General features: G+C 45.8%; 1 protein-coding gene across 3 annotated transcripts in view; it reads right to left on the bottom strand.

Annotated features, from left to right (window-relative positions):
• Positions 1-20606, bottom strand: part of GRM7 (glutamate metabotropic receptor 7) — a 273711-nt gene that overhangs the window by 98248 nt on the left and 154857 nt on the right. For all 3 annotated transcript variants that reach the window (XM_086755674.1, XM_086755675.1, XM_086755676.1), the window contains exon 5: positions 3464-3604. In XM_086755674.1, coding sequence (XP_086611800.1) covers positions 3464-3604 — 141 coding nt within the window. The remainder of the gene's footprint in view (positions 1-3463; positions 3605-20606) is intronic.

The raw sequence follows: 20606 nt of genomic DNA, 5'->3' as shown, positions 1-20606 counted from the left end.
GGCACTCTGTGTTCTTCCCCCTCAAAGCGTAAATCCTCTCATACAAAAAGCAGTTAGAGGATATGGTGCCGCACAACTTTACTATATAAACATAGATGATAACTATTCCTTTGCTATTTTAAACTTTTCCTTTACTAAATCCCTCCAGCACACCCCCGTGCCCTTCCTCCAGCCTTCCCGAGGAACCCGACAAAGGTTGGGCTCAGACGTGCCCCAGGACGTGTTCAGGAGTTCACGGCACGTGAACGTGGTCCCAGCGCCACCCACGATGCTCCTCAGTGCACTGCGCACCGAGAGGTTTCAGAGCCCTGACGCTGCTCAACACTGCCCGGGAAGGTGAACGTGGGTCCCGTGGAGCCATTTTCTCTTGTTCCAATTTAAATTCTAAACACAACCGTCCCTCTTTTACAAGCCCTTTTGCTGAATATCTGTCACTTCATCTTGCAGGGAGCTCTCTCCCAGCGTTTTCTTCAGAGCAAGTCATTGTCTGAGCCATCATTTGGGCTGTGCCTTCAGACTGATTACCCTTGCAGATAATTAGAAAAGCTCTCTGAGTAATCTACATTCTGATAAATGACATCCAAGGTGACATCACACTTAGATCACTTCATTAAGTCTCCTTGAGTGCAAAGCTCTTCAAATTAAAAGCTGTGTTTAATAAGTGAAAACAGTCAAGTGTGGCCATTTCCTCTCCCAGTAGGTTGGCCACCAAGGGGGCGGTCACTGGGAAAGCAGGCATGCTTGGTACCGTGGGTGCCTCCGGCTACTCACAGTGCCGGCACGGCTGCCTTTGCAGAATCCCAGCTATGAACTACAGTGCTATTCTCCTCTGCAAAGACAGTTTTCTTCCGTTCATCCTTCCTAGAAAAGCACATTTTTACCACAAAAAATGGTACTGAAATAACTTTTTTTTCCAAAATATGCCTAAATTAACCTGATCTGGCCTGTTGTGACTGAAGTGAGTGTCTCTCATATCCTTAAATGTAAGCAGCTACTAGGAAAACAATGAACTGCCTAAACCCAATGCTTGTTGCTATCATGCTGTTCCAGTGATTATGCTAGATTCCTCATGTAGTGTGATGAAGTGTCCTCAGAAGCAAACCACAGCATCCCTTGAGGGCAGAGGCAGCACCCAGGGGCTGGGGGAGCACAGAGGCAGCACCCAAGTGAAGTTACACCAGTTTCGCACGAGGAACGGACCCCTCTTCTCTCTGGGGAAAAGCATGGGACTTGGCTGTTTCTGCCGTAGGTGTACGATGGATGGCGTAGGCATCCCAGCAGGAATCATCTGCACAAGAATAGAGGTGTCCTTGGCAGCCGTACAACCTAGCAGCACTGGATCGTGCCCTGAACCATGGCCAAATAAGCCAATTGCCCACAGGGTGACGTCTTGGAGAAGCTTTTCTTTTTGATCCCGATCCGTGCCCACGAGCACCGAGCTGCTCCCTGCGACGTGCACGCATCTCGACTTGGAGCCCAAGCCTCCGGCACCTCACCCCGGTGCTCAGGTGCTGTCAGAAACCAGTGGCCTGTAGCCTAGTACCTCGCTGCATTACAAATTACCAATCAAATTTCAAAATAATGATGATGATCATTCATAATATTATTACATCAGTGGGACATTTAGACTCCTACTAGCAATATAATTCAAAGCTAATGCTTTTTCTGATGCACGATTTACTTCAGTGTGCAGAAGAGGGAAGGAAGATGTCAAGGCATGTCATTTGGTACAATACCGAGCTGTAATGCGGTATTTCAGTTCGATAGGGTACGTTAGCCATCGAAAATAAACGTTTCTGCTGGATCTATGCCGAAGGAAGGCAGAACACCACTTCTACATTACAGAAAGCACAGGCTGTAAGCAATTGTGGTAAAATAACGGCATCAACAAAGAAGGTGATAATACACTTTTAGAAATTATCCTAAAGATTCTTTAGCAATTTTCAGTCAAATTCCAGCCTTCGGGGAAGATCCCAAACACCAAATTTAACAGAGAGTATTCCCAGCGCTGTTCCTATGCACAACACTCCTACTCCCATCCGTCAATGGAAACCAAAAGCAGATGATATGAAATATGGAAAGTTTTCATCAATTTTCAAACAAAGTAAAACAAATCCTCCTATGAACTGATTTCCTTTGATCAAAATTCAAGGCAATTATTCAACATAACCCATTAAAACTGCTGCTGTGAAAAAAATAAAAGGAGAAGGAAAGAAAGGCAAAGGGAGACAAGGGCAAGGCAGACGTCAGACGGTGTTGTTGGCTTTACCATCTGTGCCACAGGAGATATGTCCTGGCTGAAGCTCATCCACTGCACTTTAAGTCCTGAGAAAATGCCCCAAAACCCCACACTACAGACACAGGCTCACCAGGGACCTAGCAGTTTGAAGGCAGTCTTCCTTAATTTTTGAGTTTTAGAAATACTTTTCTAGGCAGGTACCCTCAACCCAATACCTTAATTCTAGAGAAGATCATTAAACGGGTAATGCTGCTATTGTCCCTGTGGATCACCTGGTAGCACTTGGGTCAGGCCCACGTGACTCGAAGAACACGCGTCTCGCCCATCATTTCCTTTCAAAATAAACTCTTCAAGTTCAACAAACTGTATCACCTCACATCATGACGATGGTTGTGCGGAGAAGTGCACAACTTGGTTAAAAACTAAATCACTCCCACCATTACCTGGGCATCTCGGCCACTAAAAATAATTCCCTGAATCATCATGTGATCAGAAACAGGAATTCCTGGAAAACATGATATTTCAGATGGTGGGCAGTACCTCAGAAAAGGAAAAGAGCGAATCTGTCAGCCACCAGAAAATAATAGTGGTCAAACGCCGGTAAAGGTCACGAGCCTCAGTCAGAGATGCAGACAGTGCATTTTCTATGTTACCGAGTCGGGGCTACACAAATTTATTTAACTCTAATTTCTTACATAACATGAGTGAGAACAAAAGTCTGATCAACAACTTTATGCTACCTAAAACAAAAATGTTTCACTCTGCGCTAATACTTTCCCGCAGGTGCATTTCCTTCAGAAGTTAAATCCAGACACACACGGTTAGTACGTGACCGTGAGCAGATGGCGATATGACAGAGTAGGTGGCCAATTTGTGATTAGCAGATGGATGACAAGGCTCAACTTGTGGAAATATTCTCCCCCTAAAACAAACTAAAAAATAAACCCCAAGCCACAATGCACTCAAACAAAAGTCCTGAGGAAAATACGGATTTTCCTGCTGGATAGACAGTCACAAAAAGTAAGAAATAGAAGAATATTTTTTCACTCTATCTACTTCTCTTGTCCTGCAAGGCTGCTGCTGCTGTTTCATTTTCTGCATGACCTACAAAAATTCAATTTATTTTTTCCATCTGTCTCCAGCCACGCTTCCTTACATCAGCTGAGCAGTCGTCCCGTGCAGCCGTGCACGGCAGCGCGAGCGCGGCGAGGTGAATGACGTTACCTGTGCATTTACGGTCCGTGTCTTCCTTCTTCGACCCGCTGATGGTTAACTTGCAGTTGAAGTTCTCCTCCCAGTACTCTGCGAACCAGACGTTCCTTCGGTTGTTCTCCAGGGTGCGGGAGGTGAAATAAGTATCAAACCCTGGAGAAGGAGACAGGTAGAGAGCTGAGGGCTGGCTCGTACTGCGCGGGAAGTACCGCAGCCTGAAAAACAAATACTCCGTTTACATCTTCTGCAACGCCCAGCACACGTTCACGGCTCTACCCACGCGAGAGGGCTGTGGAGGGAAAGGAAATCTGTCACATGTTTTACCTAATTACTCTGCTACTAAATGTGTGGCATAAATCCAGGTAAAACACATGTAAAACAGACATTAAGACATAAAAATAGTTATAAGCAGAAAACACTAGATATATAGACTAGATATATACCAGTAAGGAACGAAAATAAATGAAATGGTGCAGCTTCACCTAAGCTGGCCATGACCAATACACCTCACTGTTCTCGTAGAATGCATTCTCCCCTCAATTTCCTTTCACAAAGGCACAGATAAACCTGGGGAGCACAATTTCTGAGGTCACTGTGAACCAGAGCGATTTTCCAGACGCTTGGCTCAGGCATCCTGAAGTGGAGGGGAAGGTTTCCTTAGACCCGAGAGGTTCAAGTTGTCACTGAAGCCACGTAGCCACAAACAGCCTGCAGCGCTATGAGAGTAAAAATGACATACAACTCCAGTACTAACATAAGGGGGGGAAAAAATGGTAATTTTTTAACAGCTGAGTTGAAGCTCAGTAAAAATACCTGAAGCCCCTGAGTCTTCTTTTATGCAAAACACATAATCCTCTGTAGTCACTGAAAAAAACCACAAAAAACTATTAAATAGCTGTGTAGTGGCGACTGGTTCATCGTTTTCACACGGCTTTTAACCATAATCTGTCTTTTGCACCTCACCAATTTGCAAGAAAAAAATATTTTGCTTTGGCTTTATTTTATTTTTGCAGAAATGTGGATCCCTGTAGATACAGACATGTACACAAACATGGATATATCACTGTATACAAACTCGTGTGTGTATAGTGACTAAAGAATAAAGTTTATCTAAAGGCTTACAAACCAGGAGGACAAAAAGAAAAAAAATTAAAACTCTACCACAAAATTATACAGTTTATTAAATTCTCATCACAAATCAGACCTGCCATAGCGTAGGGATTTTCTCTATCAAGTTTTCAAATTCTGTAGTTTAAAACCGAGCCAGATATACTTTAACAGCTCAGACAATATCCCTGCAAAGGTCACACTCATTTCAGAGGATTTTTCTCACACTCCAGTACAGATCTCTGACACAAATACGTACTTTCCCAGTGAGCAACGGTAACATCCCGGCTCTACTGCATCACCTTGCTGTCTGTAAGCACTATCCTCTCCGTTATTCTCTTTCACAGCTAAGAACTCCTTACAGCCTAAAGACACACTCGTGCATACAGATGACGGCAAACCAACGGGCAGACACCCCAAGTGCCAGCGGGACAGCAGAAACCTGACCTTTGAGCGTCAGCAGCTCAGCGGCTCGGGGTCCCGTCCCAGCTGGGGTGAAGCTGCTCCCAACAGACACCAGTGGGACCAGTGGAGATCATCACCCTCCCACTGCAACTTTTTCATTTTACTCCCATCCCTGCATACTTTTGGTTTTGCTTGGCAAACTGAAGACTTGCATGAGGACAAATATTAGTGCATGTCTACGTGCTCATACACGAAGTCTTCTGTCTTTTTTCCTTGTCGTTTTTCCTTTTTGCAGCTGACAGAAGCTGTATTCTCTCATCTGTTCAGAAGAGCACATGGAGTGGCACAGTCAAGTACTCTCGGGATGTAACACAGAGAAGGTTTATCACCTCCGCATCAGCGGCGCCAGGAAAGCAGGCAGCCATCGTTCCGCCTCGAGCCAGGTTACCGGCTCCTGGCAGCCAAAATCCCAGCTCAGTTTGACAGGTTGTCCCAAATCCGAGAGTCCCTCTGACGTAAGGGGGCTGTATTCTCCTCAGAGAGCTCTATCAGTCTTACAACAAGCATATTCAAATGGTGGGATGCTCACCACTGTTACTAGTGCTGGCAGTTTCCCTAAGGCTTCCTAGTAATCCGTCTTCAGCCTGCAACGAGCAACGTCAGAGCTTTTGCTTGCAATGAAAGTTTAGAGCCAGTATTTTTCATGTAACCCTCCAGAACTGTAATCCCAGTTCAAGTTCGGGTTACAAGAATTTCTCCTTTTACTAAGAAGGCCGTTGGGGTATTTAAACTGCAAATCTGAAACCTGGAAAAAGCAGATCAGCCGTAAAGAGGACTTGAAAAATTGCTGGTTGCACACTGAGAGGCTCAGAACTAAATAATCTCACATCCAAAAATGCAAGCCCATTGAAGACACAAATCTCAGAATATCTATTTTGTCCCTTTACTTGGCTTTACAGCTTGTACTGGAACTGCAGAGGAAGGTGGAAGTACAGAAGGAGGAAGCTCTTGTAGATGCTAAACCACACCTCTGTATTGCATGATCACATGGTTCCTTCTGATTTCGTGGTTAGAAATGACAGTAAATACATATTCCATTGAAAGAGAGAAAAGTTCCTGGCACCATAGCCGCAATTTCCCTCGCTGACATAGGTGGGTAAATGGACTCAGTCTGGCACTGCACACAGTGAGATTGAGTCAGAGGGAAAACATATGGCATCGTTAAATTAGCATAGCAATCCATCCACTACGGGATAAAAATAGACAACATGTAAACAGATGTTTTCAAATAAGAAAGAAGATTAGGAGCAGGGTCAATCTGTCTCCTTGTATTAGCTCTGTGCACTGCTGACCCAACTGTAATGGATATTTTCCTAATTCTAACTCTGCTGCTCATGACTCGCACCCAAAACCCACTGCTCATAACCCAATGATCATCATCACCTCCAAAAATCAAACCAGACAAATCAGTACTGCGGCCTTCCAGAAACAGCCTGAAAGCAAATTAAAATTTTACCTGCAGCCCCCCTAGAAAAGAGGTTTAGGTCTCTCCTCAACACATACTCCAGGGTTTTCAGAATGCCAACAAACCCAAGGCAAGAGGCCATCCCACAGCAGCGCCGCACTGTCTCGTTGGAAGCCAGCACCTGAAGGACCACAACCAAATCCTGGAAACCAGTGGGCAAAACACCACAATGGATAGGAGAGAACCTCAGCGGCAATTTGAGTGCTAAATGCTCCACCCTGAGTATCTGAGTCAATTCCACATGCTCTGGACAGCCTGTCCAGCCCTTAATGTTGTGTTTGCAGCCCAAAATGAAAACTTTCCAGAATAAAACCGCAAGAAGCTGCAGGAGAAGAGTCGACCTGCGACGGCTGAGACCCCTGATCCCCTCCTGTTGTTTATGCCAAGGCAGGCACTTAAGTGGGGTTTTCCATGTTTTAGGGAAATCATTTAGTAAAACTCTCCTGCTACAGCTTCTCTGCTTAATTAATGACAAATTTGTGACTTACGAATGTTTCTGTGCATGGTCTCTAGAAAGGGCAGCACAGTTTCTGCTCTTCTAAGCTGAAGTTTCCTAAGGGAAATAAATATTTGTGTGGATGGGTCAGAAGAAAATACTCTTAGATTTTAGGTACGTACAAGCTAAATCTGTTTTCCTGTAAACCTGTGTGTATTGGTTTTACTCATAATTAAAAGAGCATTTCACAGGGCATATTCAGCCGTAAGATGTGCGGTATATATACGGCCCAGAAAGGGAAACGGCACACCTTCCCCTGTGCCAAACGAACCGACCCCTGGGAACAGCGCTCTGTAACTTCATAAGATAAAATCAATGAGTCTTGATAAAACTGCAATAGAATTCCATAAGAATTACTCCAAACCTTTACAGATTTAATAACAAATAACAACATTCTCATTGATTTTTTTTTTTAATGATCCCCCTGTGTTCTCAAGAAGGAATATGGATCCCTGTTTAACAGTGTACATTTTTAATCATTATTTTCCATTGATCAAGACAAGCAGGCAAGTGACTGACTGGCAGAGGGACGCAGTTAGGTAGCAGGCCAAATCCCTGTTCACTCTTTACCGGGTAGAAGCCCTGTGCACACACCGGCTGGTTCTGGCCGCATTGCAGATGATACCACTACTGTTTCCACAAAGCCAAAATCCCAGAGATGACCTCCAGAAACATCACCTCTGCAAATCGTCCTCCTTTGGGCCACGCAAAGTACCACAGAGCCAAGGCCGAGTGGAAAGTCCTATCCTGTTCCAGAGGAGCAAGGCCAGTAGTGTGCTCACCGGCCTAACTTTTAATTTCACAAATATTGTACAACTTCTACACGAGATGCTGGCACACATGTGCAGCTGGATACACCGGGGGAGGAACGTCAGGGTGTTTCACACCGCCTGGTGCAAACCTGTGCACCCCCACGGAACTAACGGAACCCCGCCAGCGATGAGCTTCTCACGCAACTTAAAGGTTAGTAAAGAGCGCTCAGTGGGATCCCACTGCTCCTAGAACATGTTGGGTTTTTTTTTTCTGTTTTTTCCCTACATCACTTCTAAGAACACTGCCAGAGAAGTCATTATGACTGTCTGACACACACTGGCTGAGCTGAATGCACACCACACCTGTTGCTCTGGGATTTGAGCCAACAAATCACTAGCATTTCATTTTTTTGCCACCATTATTTTCAGACAATTGCACCAGATGTACTTCAAAGTAACTTTTTTTTTAACAGAAAACTAGAGGAAAAATATTTTTCAATTAAGAGAAAGTAGGATCAATTTAAACAATCTCACTATTTTTAAGCTTCACATTAGACGCGTGGCTAATAAGGAAAGGAAAACCCAAACATTCCATTCTCAGCAAACGCTGGTCATTTGCTAGCGTGGTGACACTGCTACCATCCGACCAACCTTGCCCGTGGGCTTCAGGAAATCCCACGATGGGTTTCATGGCTTAAATTTCTATTAAAGATCAGTTTGCAAAATAGTTCCCACGAACCACAAAGCTGACCTGCAAACACAATCCGTCCTAACAGTCAGTGGGTTTGAGTCAGAGGGACATCTTAAATGCATATCTAATTTTAGATACTTTTTTAAAATTCATGTGATTCAAAGCCATTAAAGTGGAAATACAAGCCAACATATTCCCTAGAACAACGACAGACTTAAGCCTGTGGTTAAGCTTAATCTTTTCAAACTGAAGACGTTAAGACAACTTACATGCAGGGTGCTAAACATAAGAGTTCTGGGTTCAGGGGCTCAGGGAATTAGGTGACCCCACCAAAAGAGCTGGATGCTTAAACGTAAAAGTAGGAATAATCACTTCTTACTCTTGTACGCGGCCAAGTACTACGCTGTGTGACAAGATTTAGCGATTTCCCAATGTTCTCCATAGATCATACTTAAGAAAATTACTTTTTTTCAGCAAATACCTCTTAAGAGATATGGATAGTTATTTTATGAGATTTTACAAATTAAAATAAATCTGTCATTACTGTAATTCACCGTGATTTGATTAAATCATCATTCTTACACATACAGAGACGATACTGTCTAATAGGTTCATTTATTTTCCATCTCAGGATTAATATACAAATTAACTACAAAGCAACAAAACAGACTTAAAAAACCAAACAAAAACAAAAAGGAAGGGGGAGCAGAGGAAAGGGAGCGGATCCCAAGCACCATGGGGGCTGGTGAAGCCCAGGCGAGGGGAGGGATGAGCACCACTTGGCTGCGAAGCCACCAAAACCCGAGCACCTTTGGCCATTTCCCCGCTTCACTCAGCGGGATGCTCACGGTGCCTGCCTCTATTCGGGACAGAAGTTACCAGCAGCACTTCAGGGACCGAAATCAGAAATTACCAGGGGAAGATGGGAGCATCCCATCCCCAGCTGGCTGGAGGCAGGCTCTGCATGTCAAATTTTATCTGGGTGTTTTCTTCTGTGCCATTCACAGTCCAGCATCCGGATGGAGAGCGCCAGCGCAACCTCCAGCTCTGCCCCAGGGAACGCTCCCACCCTGCAGCCTCCCCCTCCACCCTCAGAAACCCCACCCGGCTCCTCTCGGACCAGGGCATCACTAAGGGAGGAGGATGTCCCAGCGCCATGGAGCCAGGAACGCTTAAATGAGCGGCTTGATTCTCAACTAGAAAGTGAGGCTTGCTGACTTGTGGCTGCTTTTTACACCCAAAAAAAAGAACCCCAAAATGATTTATTTCTAGCATTAATCTCTCATCTCTCCTTCCATTTGATGGTACACATCGCCCATTTTCTGCCTGAAAGCATAACACTCAGATTCCCCGGCGGAGACGGCCGAGGGAATTATACTTGCTTTGGAGGATAGACCTGGCTCCAAGACTAACGACGCGGTTTGCCATAGTCAGCTGCATCACGGAGGGGAAAAAAGGCAGGTTGGCAGAGGAGGCGTTCATCACGGGGAAGGTGTCAGGCACACATCGGCAGGGAAGGGATGGGCAGCAGATGAGAAAGCTGCTTAGGAGGGAGATACCCCCCCCCCCAAAAAAACAATCCTCTAGGAAAAGAGAGAGATTAAAGTGGGGGATCCAGTGCCAAACTGGCACCAGCGAAAACATCAGCAGCCAAGCGAAGTTTCCAGTATATCCCAGTGAACCATGGGCAGGGCCTTGTGAAGGTCCCTGATGAAAACATGCTGTTGGCATCGATGAATCAGATATTTTTTTTCAGAGATACTTCTGTCACTTCTTGTTCACCAAATCACTCGCACACACTGCGAAGCAGCTATTTCACGTGTCAGCAGTGACTTTGAGGGCTCTGGGGTTATTTAATAGGGAAAATAATTAAGCCTAATTAAAACACAAAGTTGTTGACCTATCGCATTTCTCATCTGCCTAAGTTGTTTTCATTCTCAGCCCATGTGGTTTGTAAGCAAATACAACATATTGACCCTATTTCATACAAAGAGTGATTTCATCAGTTTATATTTTTATTCTTCGCTATTTTGCCCAAAGTGTGCCCACACTGATGACCGCTAGTTATACAAATTTTAGTGACACAGCTAGTAAATCGCCACTTACTACGATTATGGACTTGAAAACAGCTACTCAAATAATTTCCTGATTTCCCTAGCATTGATGCCAAAATAGTTTAATTTACTGCCATTAAATCTGGGATAAAAGCATTAGATGTGAAATGATAAGATCAATTTTAAGACAGCCAGACTTTTTTCAGGTTTTATTATGTTGCCCATGCCACACAGCGTTATGGAGCTGCTAAGACAGTCTGCAGATATTTCCTTGACCTTCTTACTGAATAAAAAGCTTAAGTGATTTTATTAACTTCCTTCATGCCATAAAAATGCTTTGCAGTTGTTTTCTTTTTTTAACAGCTGCCGACAAGAACAGTGAAAAAGGGCATTTCAGTTGATGTCACATTTGACTTTTTTTATGTACACGACATAAAGCGCGGACAAAGGAAATCCAGCCTGCCATATTTAGTGCAAATCTGGGATTTTAAGCCATAAAGCTTCTATTATGGCAACAGATATATATTGGCTAAGTGTCATCGTTACCACTGTATAAAATTACACAGCTGCCACGGCAATGGGATCACGACCTAGGTGGTGCCCAGCCAGGGCCGTGATGGAAAAGTTATACAGAAGTGGATTATTAGTCATTATTCTACATTTTATTGCCCTCAGGCACTTCTTACTTTCACAGAGCTCCCATTTATAGCAATATAAACAGTTAGCAGGAAACTCTACATTTATTTCTCCTATTTGTTACTTTCACTGCCACGGCAGCGAGAGGCCTCAGCTGCGGATGAGGTTTGCCCGGTGCAGCGGGCACTGTGCTCGCACATCACGGAGCCTGTCCCCGCGCCCGGTTTCCCCTGCCACCACGGTCTGCCGCACGGGGCCAGCATCATCCCCGTACTCGAGAAGGAATCTGATGCTCTCACCCAGAGGGATCCATCATTTTCTTTGCTAATGACAGAAGGACCAAATCCGCACCTCAGAGCATCGAGAAAGTTGTTACGGGGTGGAAGACGAAGGCAGCTTGCGCTCCTCTTCCCCCAAACAACTGGGGACTTCATAACGCGTCAGATTTTTGCATTTTCAGCCACAGAGGGACTTTGGAAGTTGACACTAGCATAAGTAACCCAGGTTGCTTAACACACGTAGCCCTTTCCTTTCAGCTGAATGCTCCGCTTCTCATTCAAGCGGCTCCTACTGCTGGAATGAACAATTTTTGATTAATTGCACTATGCAGAGTCCCAGCCAAGGGAGAAACGCTGCTCATGTAAGCCTGCCCTTGCGAGGGAGGATCTGTATCTGCTGTAAAGATTATCACCAGGATCAGGCCAAATGGAGCAGATTTAAAAATACATCCAGAACCAGAACGTCTCTCCCAGTAATTCATCCTTTCCTGCTCCCCAGTTACTGGAAATGGGCTATTTGTCTTGCCAGGACCTTATCTATGAAGTAGGTTGGTTTTTTTTTTACCCCCTCATACCTGCAGATGAGTGAAAAGATTTTTTTTTTCCCAATATTTATCACAATACAACTTAGTTAATGGCTCGCTTTCCCTCTTGCTTTCATACTCAGTCTTCTTGAAATTCTCTTGCAGCTTCTGCATCGATCAAACCTGGCAGTGAAACTCCGGCGGAGTTGAGCCGTGTCACCCAGGGACACGGAGCACAGTGTGACGATTCAGGAGCCTGGGTCAGGATGCAGATCACTCTTTCCTATTAATAATAGTCATCCCCAAATTCTGAGCTGTTACGTCAGTTTTTCATTTGAAATTACCTGTTTAACTAAATCCCTTTGCATGCATTGATGTCTTCTTTCCACCGGTTTCCCACTTCTTCCTCCACACCCGCGTTGACTGAACGGGAGAAGCTGCTCCGCAGATGGCTCGTTTCACTTCAATAATGCAGAACAGCAAAACCAGAGAGGTGCAGAAGGTCTAAATGCAGAACATGAGAGTGGTTTTCTTCCCTTTGATAGCAGCAGCAGACAAAATGCACATTGCGTATCCTTAAAAGCATTTAAACTCCAGTCAGCTGCTTGCATAATTTAAAGTGAGGATAAAAATACAGAAATCTCTCTAGGTTCTAATGCAGCAACCAGAGTAACTTGGCTCAACAGGCTGTAAGTAACAATAATAAAAAAGAAAAATCAAGCAGCACCCATAATAAGCGTCCCAAAATAATGGAAAGGGCAGGTCAGAGCTGCTCTCGGAGGAGAGGCGGCGGCCGCTGCCCAGCCCTGCCGCAGCTGCCCAGGGCACCCTGATGGCTCGGATGGTAGCACCCCACGTGCTCTAATTCTGCAGACAAGCCAAGAGCAGGACCAACAAACCTTTGTTGTGTGCTACACAAAAGGTGGTTTTCCATCATCCTGTGGCACACAACCTGAATTCTGAGCCATAAAGTCATGAATAACCCCAGCGGGGGTCAACGCACCATCCCAGCTGCGCCGTGCCGGCGCACACACTTAAAACCGACTTGCAAGAACTGAATCCACGCTCGGTCGCGTTGTTATACCTGCCCAGCAAACCGGACATGAAAGGAAATCCAAGCCCACCTTCCCCCTGCCTATCATGGGAGAACAAGGCAGGGTGGAGGCAGAGACGTACCCGCCTTCTGCCGCGCGGGACAGGAGCGCGAGGGGCTGCTCCTCTGTGCTCACCGCGCACAGCCCCATCCCGCAGAATTGACTGCATTTCAAATGTTGTTTCCTTACACTGCATTCAATTCCCTCAACACACAGAGTTCATGTTCTTTCTTTCCCTGTGCCTCTCTGCAGCGTTACCATGTCAACAGGCATAACGGCAGCACGTGTAAATATATTTGTGTATCCTAAAATCTATGTGCAAGCTCCCAGACCCACAGCTGTGCCCACACAGCACCCCAAACCAGACATGAGAGCTGCTGCCGGGTTTGCTGTTGACATGGTAACGCTGGTGAGATGAAGGGGCAGCGCTCTTTCACGCGATGCCTTCGTTCCAACGGTACCCACAGCCAGCACCTGCAAGCCCGAGCTGCGGTCAGGTGGGGCCGACACAGGAACGGGCAGGACAGAGGCCATCACACACGCCACGCTGTGGAGCCAGGATAATGGGCTGGGCGCCGCGACGTCACGCCTCCGGTTAACCTGCTATACACGCTACCAGTCTTATTTTCAAATTCCCCTTGAGGTAACATCTGGAAGAAAACATTACCTGAAAACTCCATTGCATTCTTTCCTTCCTTTTTTTTTTTTTTCTTAAAGTCTTTAAAAAAAAAAAAAAAACAAAACCCAAATTCCTTGATTTTTGACAGTTGGCTTATTGATAAGGCAGCTTTAGTAATGTCATCCAGCCAGAACGCGGTGGGATGCGACAGAACTGTTCTCTGCCTCCCCCTCTGTCCTCTCAGCTGAGGCCGCTAATGCAAAGTCTCAGCTTCTGCTCCAGCTGCACGCGTTACTCACACCGGACCATAAGGTACCGTCCAGAACAAGCGCTCGGACTCCTATGGCTAAAGATAAATGTGATGGGGATGATTTCTGAGGCTGGGGGACAGGGTGCAATCTGGGGCTGGCCCACACAGAAATACCTGCATTGCCCCAGGTACTTGTTGCTCCAGTTTGATTTAGATATTTCAGGAGCAGAATATCCATTCCACATCCTCTCATCACCTCTATTTTTTTCTCCATCTCCCAGGCCTAGCCCACCCCCTGGTTCAGCAGCCGCTTAAGGACCACCAGGCAAGGGCTCCCGCCTCAGATCCTCTCCTCATTCTTCTGTGTTTCTGACGTGCACCCAAGAAGCCCAGTACTGAGGAACCTGAGCTTTGTCCCCAGTGAGCAGCACACAGACCTTCTGAGAGAACAAATGTCCAACAGCATCTCCCCCGGCTGCTGTGGTGAGATCGAACCCCACGGTTCCCACTGCCCCAGCACCGAGCACCAGCCAGGGCAGAGCTGCTGGAAATGGGGCAGCGGGGCCTCGGCCAGACAGGCAAAGGCACTCCCAAACCTGGCAGATTTGGGGACGTTTCTCATCAGAGATCACAGAAGCGTTTGGCTTGGAAGGGACTGTTAAAGGCCACCCAGCCCAACCCTCCTGCCAGGAGCAGGGACATCTCCAACCAGAGCAGGTTGCTCAGAGATGCTGTAGTAGAAAGGGATAAGGCAGCCTAAACACACAGAAACTTTCAAATGGCTCTTAAGTTGCAAGATAATTTGTATTCCCCTCTTTTCATACCAACACATTAACCAAATACATTATTTCCATAATGAGGAGATGAACATCTGTGTGGCTTCCCGAAATTTCAAGTGGCAATACTCGAGACAAGTATTCTCTCTTTGGGGACTGACACATCAGCATTTTAAATAACTGCCAAAGCTACAAACGTAATTTAAATTCCAAGGAGACATTAAAGAAAGAGTTCAGGTGTGATTTAGATTTAAAAAAAAAAAAAAAATCCACACAAAAAAAAAAACAACCCAGCACACAGATTTCATTTCTCTTTAACCCAATGCCTCAGTTACGCATTTCTACTGGTACTAACACAAAATATCTTCAGCGTACTTCATTCCACAATACCCCCACCATTTTCCTGTTGTCCCTGACCCCTTTACATTGCGGCAGGCTGAAACCGTCATAGACCAAGGGATGAGACCAAAGAACACACAGGCTCTTTCCATGCAAACATCTTCCGCAGCAAAGCCTGCGTGGCAGCCTCAGCACACCCACACTGAGGAACAGAAGGGACATCAGTAACTTCCAGATGTCATTAACAACTCCCTCCATTAGATCCTGAAATATTTTTCTTTGGAAATGTATGCTATGTGAAGTGGTAACTAAACTGAAAAACACAGAAACTTGAAAACAAAGATTAGAAGTATTTCCTCATTACGAGGGTAACCGAAGGCTACGCTGAGTGGGTTAACCACTACAGGTACCCCAGGAAAGAAATGAGGGAGAGAAAGAGAAATGGAAGTTCAGTCTTGCTTCAGAAATACGTGTGGGAGCATGCTGCGCGGCAGGCGCTAACGTACATAGCGTCCCGGAGGAAAGCCAAAACCTCTGCTCGGTGTAGAGAAGCAAGGGTGCTGATACCACACCAACCCATGGAGAACATATTGAAGCCCAGGCTCTACAGGTGGCTATTATCAGCATAATAGCAAAACACTGACTTCTAATTAGGCTTAATCATTATTCACAAGCAATTACACCATTCTCTTTTCAGTAGTAACAATCAATTTGAGGCCACTCACTTGCTTCATACTTAGTTCTTACAAATTCTAGCACAATTACTTTTTGGAAGGCAACTTCCTTGAAGGGGATTAGTGACCACTGAAGACACCCAGCCCATGCTGTCCCTTTCTAGATCTTTTTCTTTCTTTCCCCTAACTTTAATAGCAGTGTGAGAGTGGTCAGAAGCAGTGTGACAACTTAACCAAAAGCTCTCCAGCTTACATCACCCCAGAGGAAGCAGGTGTTTCCCATGACTGGGAAGTGGAGCAGCAGGCTCAGCGGCAAACTGGAGAATGCTGGTTGCATTACAGCTTTGTTAACACGAATAACTGAATGTCCAGATGGACCATGTCATGTAATTGAAACAAAGCATCCTGGTTTAGCTCCACTCAGTAGCTAAAACAACACACAGTCACTCGCTCACTCCCGCCATCACTGCCCGCGCCATGGGATGGGGAGGAGAATTGGGGAGAAAAAAAAAAAAAAAAAAAAAGGCAAAACTTGTGGGTTGAGATAAAAACAGTTTAAGAGAACAACAGAGGGGAAGAAAACAGAGACATGAAACAAAACCAGTAACAGCATAAATTAAGCATGCGATTTCCAGTACAAGAGCTCACCATGGATCCTGATGCCCAGCTCCCTCCCCAGCAGCCAAACCAGCCCCTCAGCCCCGGCCCCACTTTATACCCCCAGCACAGCGGCCCAGGGCAGGGAATGGCCCAGGGCTAATTGGGGTGGGGCATCCCAGCTGCTGGCCCATTGCTAAACCAGCTGTGTCCCCAATTCCTCTCCCAGTGCCAGCCAAAATTAACCCCGTCCTAGCTGGAACCAGGCTACAAAGACTGAACCGCACTTTCAAGACACGTTACCTTAAAGTGCACAGAGGGATATTTTGACATAATTCTTCACCATTGTACAACTCCATTTTAAGTATGAAACAAAAGGTTTGTGTGTGTCTGTCCTCACCAGGAGATCGAGATCACCAGTCTGTTGACTCCTGCTTCCCTTTCCATAGAGCTAGCGCATGTGATTACACTGCGGATTTTTTTTTCTGAATTATTTTCCATTTCTTTTGTTGTCACACAGCCAGTCAACAAAATGAAAACACATCCCCGAAGCAGATCTGCAACCCAGCATGAGTGAAGTGGGCACTTTAGCGTTCATTGTATCATCTTTAAGGAAATTATGTGTATATTATGTGTTTTATTTCCTCAACTATTACTTTCAAAAGCCTATAATCATTCAAGCATTAACAACAGAAACTAAAAGGAAAAAAACAATCAATCAAACAAGAAAACTCTGTCAAACCTCTGTCCGCTTCCTAAAATTAGCACATTTATTTCTGAGTCTGAATCCGTCCTACCCAGCGGAGCTCAGCCTGTTTCAGACACAGCCGTTCACGCGTGTTCGTGTGCGTGCAGCCCCAGCAGTGGAGAAGCTGGAGCCGCAGAGATCCCTCCCGGGATGCTCCGGATCCCCACGGCGAGAGCCAGGCTGGTGATCGACAGCTACTCATGCAGCAAACACAGAGACTAACACACGTAACACTTGCAGTGACCGCATCCGTCATGTAGAACGCAGGCATATCCTAATTCAGTACTTGCAAACAGGGGTGCCAGGCTTGCATTTTACCCTGATAAAAGCCTCAAACATTTTTATTTTTGCTTTGCTTGAGAGATTGTGAAGTAGTATTTCTTTCCTGCCTTGCTCATAAAGAACAAGTAAATCAGAGAGGATTTCAGAGAGTGATTTTAAGTAGCCTAGAGAGAAGCTTTTTAGGTTGCAGTTACTGAGTCAGAGATATCATGAGGCTTGAAACTCTGCACAGAAGCAAAGACTAGCAGCACTAGAAAATGCTAGGATTTCCTGATCTGGGGGGGCTGGATAGGAGACCGTCTTCACGTGGTGGCTGTGTGCCATCCACGTGTTGCTCAACACCCCTCACACGGATGGAAAGCTTGGTCGCCAGCCCAAGCTGCACTGCAAAGATGCTGGAAAGCAGCACCCGGATGTCTGCTGAGGAGGAGGGAACGCTCCTCCATTCCTCTCCGCTCAGACACCCACCAACACCTTCTGCGCAGAGAAGGGGGCTTAGAGGTTCCTTCCAGATCACACGCAGACCAGGAGCTGGCACACAAAGATAGCAGGCTTTCCAAAAATAAAATTTTTCCTTTCTGGATGGAAATGCTTTGCCCAAATGTGTCCAACAGACAGCTCAGACAACTTCAGTGTTAGATCATCGAGAGGAAAATTGTTCTTCAGAAGATGCAACTCAGGGTATTCCTAAAGAAAGACCATTGATGAAATATCTGAAGAGCAATCAATAGCTTAGACATTGCTCTGTGAATTATCTCTTTTTACAGCATCAACCAGTCCAGTTTGTGTGTGTGTGTACACATCTCCTTCGCTCAAAACAACCACCCACACAACCTCCAGTGTCCTGAAATAACAGTTAAATATGAACATCAAAGAGAAGATGCCAAGCAGAAGTCCTGGGAGCACCACACAAAATGCAGAATTGCAGACAGACACGGAATGAATAACAGCTGGCGCCCATCAGAGGACCACCTCGACTCTGAGCAAGCCAGGCTTCTTGTGGGTTGGGCGAGCAGTTTATTTCATTCCAAGGCGCTAAAGAGAAAGCTCTCTAGATTTTTATTTTACAATGGTTCTTTATGGTCCTATTAGAGCTTTCCACCTAATTTCTCTGCCATGAAGCAGCAACATCATTAGAAAAGGTACTGGTTCAACCCACATTTGAGATGAAATTTCTCGTTAACGCTGTTGTGGTTATGAGCTGTGCCTTGGCAGATAACTCTCCTTAATGCTCTGGAAAGATCAAACCTTCAAACTGGCTCGGAAACCTCCAAAGAACTCCAACAACTGAACACCACAAACTAGCCAGATGTGTCACTGCAGCAAAACACTACACTGAAACGATGCAGAAGTGCACGTTTTGAGTTGCAATGATATGTGTTCTTCCTAAACGCATGGCCTCGTGGAGCTCGGGTTTGGAGCCACGGAGCACTGCCCTTGAGTCTGCAGCGGCACGGGGATTACAGCCGAGGCTGGTCCTCGGTAACGAACACGTACAGGGAATCTTAAACAAAAGAAAAAAAAACCACATAGGTTTCAATGCCTTAGTTTAAAAGAAAAACCTGAAAAATATCATTAATTTGAAACTTCACAAAAATTGTGTTTCTTAACCTCTCCATATCTTCATATTAAAAAATAATGCTACCCTTCAGCTCCTGTCTCTTGGAACTCACTAAACCTCTCCCCACAGCTTCCTCCACAACCCTTTAAAGCCAAGCCCTACATTGTGACTGCAACGCCACAGCGAACGCGCAATTCCTGCCTACAGGAATCTTCAGCGTTCCCATACCCATCGGTCTCAGGAGACTGGGCATCGCCGTGCAGCAATATTTCAGCCAACATTTAATTGCACCACGCTTTTCATCACGAAGCTTCGAACCGGCAGCCCAGCGTACAAGAGGAGCACGATGCCCGGCCCGCGAAGCATCCTGGCTGAAGCACGCCGAGTCCGTCCGTACGTGCAAGGGCGAGAGGCAATGAGATCCAGCACTAAGCCAGGAGGAACCAAAGCTAATCTCAGCTCCCAGAGCGGCTTTTCAACAAGCTGGAATCTATACGCAAGAAGAAGAAAAAGGTAAATTCTTCCTTCACCTGTGCTTGGCCAGTAAACAAGTTTTCTTCAAGGAGTACGAAGTGCCATTCGAAAGCATCTTTTTGACAAAATGTACGGGATGAAATAACAAACCTACCTTCACAGATGATGTGCTTCTGTATTTACTTAATAACATGAGCATACAAAACCCTTAGTATTTTAATTCCAAAGCTGCTAAAGACAATTTACTAACGGGGAAAAAACGCAAATGAATGTTTATATACATCGTCTTTTGTGTAAACATTGCTTTCAGCAGATGGCGTCCAAACCAGAGCTGCCCTGCCAACCTCCTGACACAAACCAGCCCTGAAGCGCGGGTCCTGGTTGTTGTTGGCTGTGATTGCGCTATTTAAACCCCCAGAGAGGAGCACGCCCACCCCAGGCGCTGGTCTGGTTGAGGCCATCGCTGAGCTGGTCCCACCGTGCTCAGAGAGTCCGGGGATGCCAAGAAAGAACAAATCCCCCAACACGGGAGCCTTTCCAGCAGCACAGACAGTAAAATGGGTCAGATGGGCTGTGGCAAGGAGATGAGAGGGAAATTCAGGGGCGGCAATGGGAAGAATGAGTAAATCCCAGGAGCGATGGTCCACACTACATCTCTTGGGTCTTTTCCCTTATGTCCAGTGTCCCTCTGGCTTTCAGAGTCCATGGGCTCTACTGTAGGGAGGCTGCAGTGATCCCCTGGTCCCGGCAGCCCCGCAGCCTGGGATGAACCAACCCCGCCCCGAGCCAGAGCTTCCCGTCTCGCTGACTCTCTTCACAACACACGCTCGCGCCCCGGGGACACAGAGAAAAACCGTGAGAACAACAGAGCGCGGGAAAAGACTCTGAACCAGGCTGGAAACAAAAAGAATCCAAACCTGATTATTTTACAAATATTACAGAGATAGAAGGCTGTTCTCTTCTCTTCAGGGAGGAGGTGGGGAAGAAACCCATCCTGGGGTACAGGCAGCCACAGACAGACAGAGAACTGCACGCCTGTGTTTGTTCCTGTTGGATAAAATTCCACACTGAGGCAAATGGACCCTGAGCTCCTTTGCTTTGCTAGACTGGGGACGTGAAGGTAAAATATTTGAGATTCACAAAATAGTGAAATATAATGTCATTCTAATTTTTTTTTCTTAAATCACTACTCTTTCATTGTTTTTTTCTGGGTTTAATACCACCCAAACGAAAAAAAAGAAACAAATCAGCTTTTGCTGGAAATAAAAACAAA

The sequence above is a fragment of the Chlamydotis macqueenii genome, chromosome 10 (assembly GCF_036417535.1).
Source record: "Chlamydotis macqueenii isolate bChlMac1 chromosome 10, bChlMac1.mat, whole genome shotgun sequence".
In the NCBI taxonomy this organism is placed as follows: domain Eukaryota; kingdom Metazoa; phylum Chordata; class Aves; order Otidiformes; family Otididae; genus Chlamydotis; species Chlamydotis macqueenii.
This window is presented reverse-complemented; position numbering and strand designations above follow the sequence as displayed.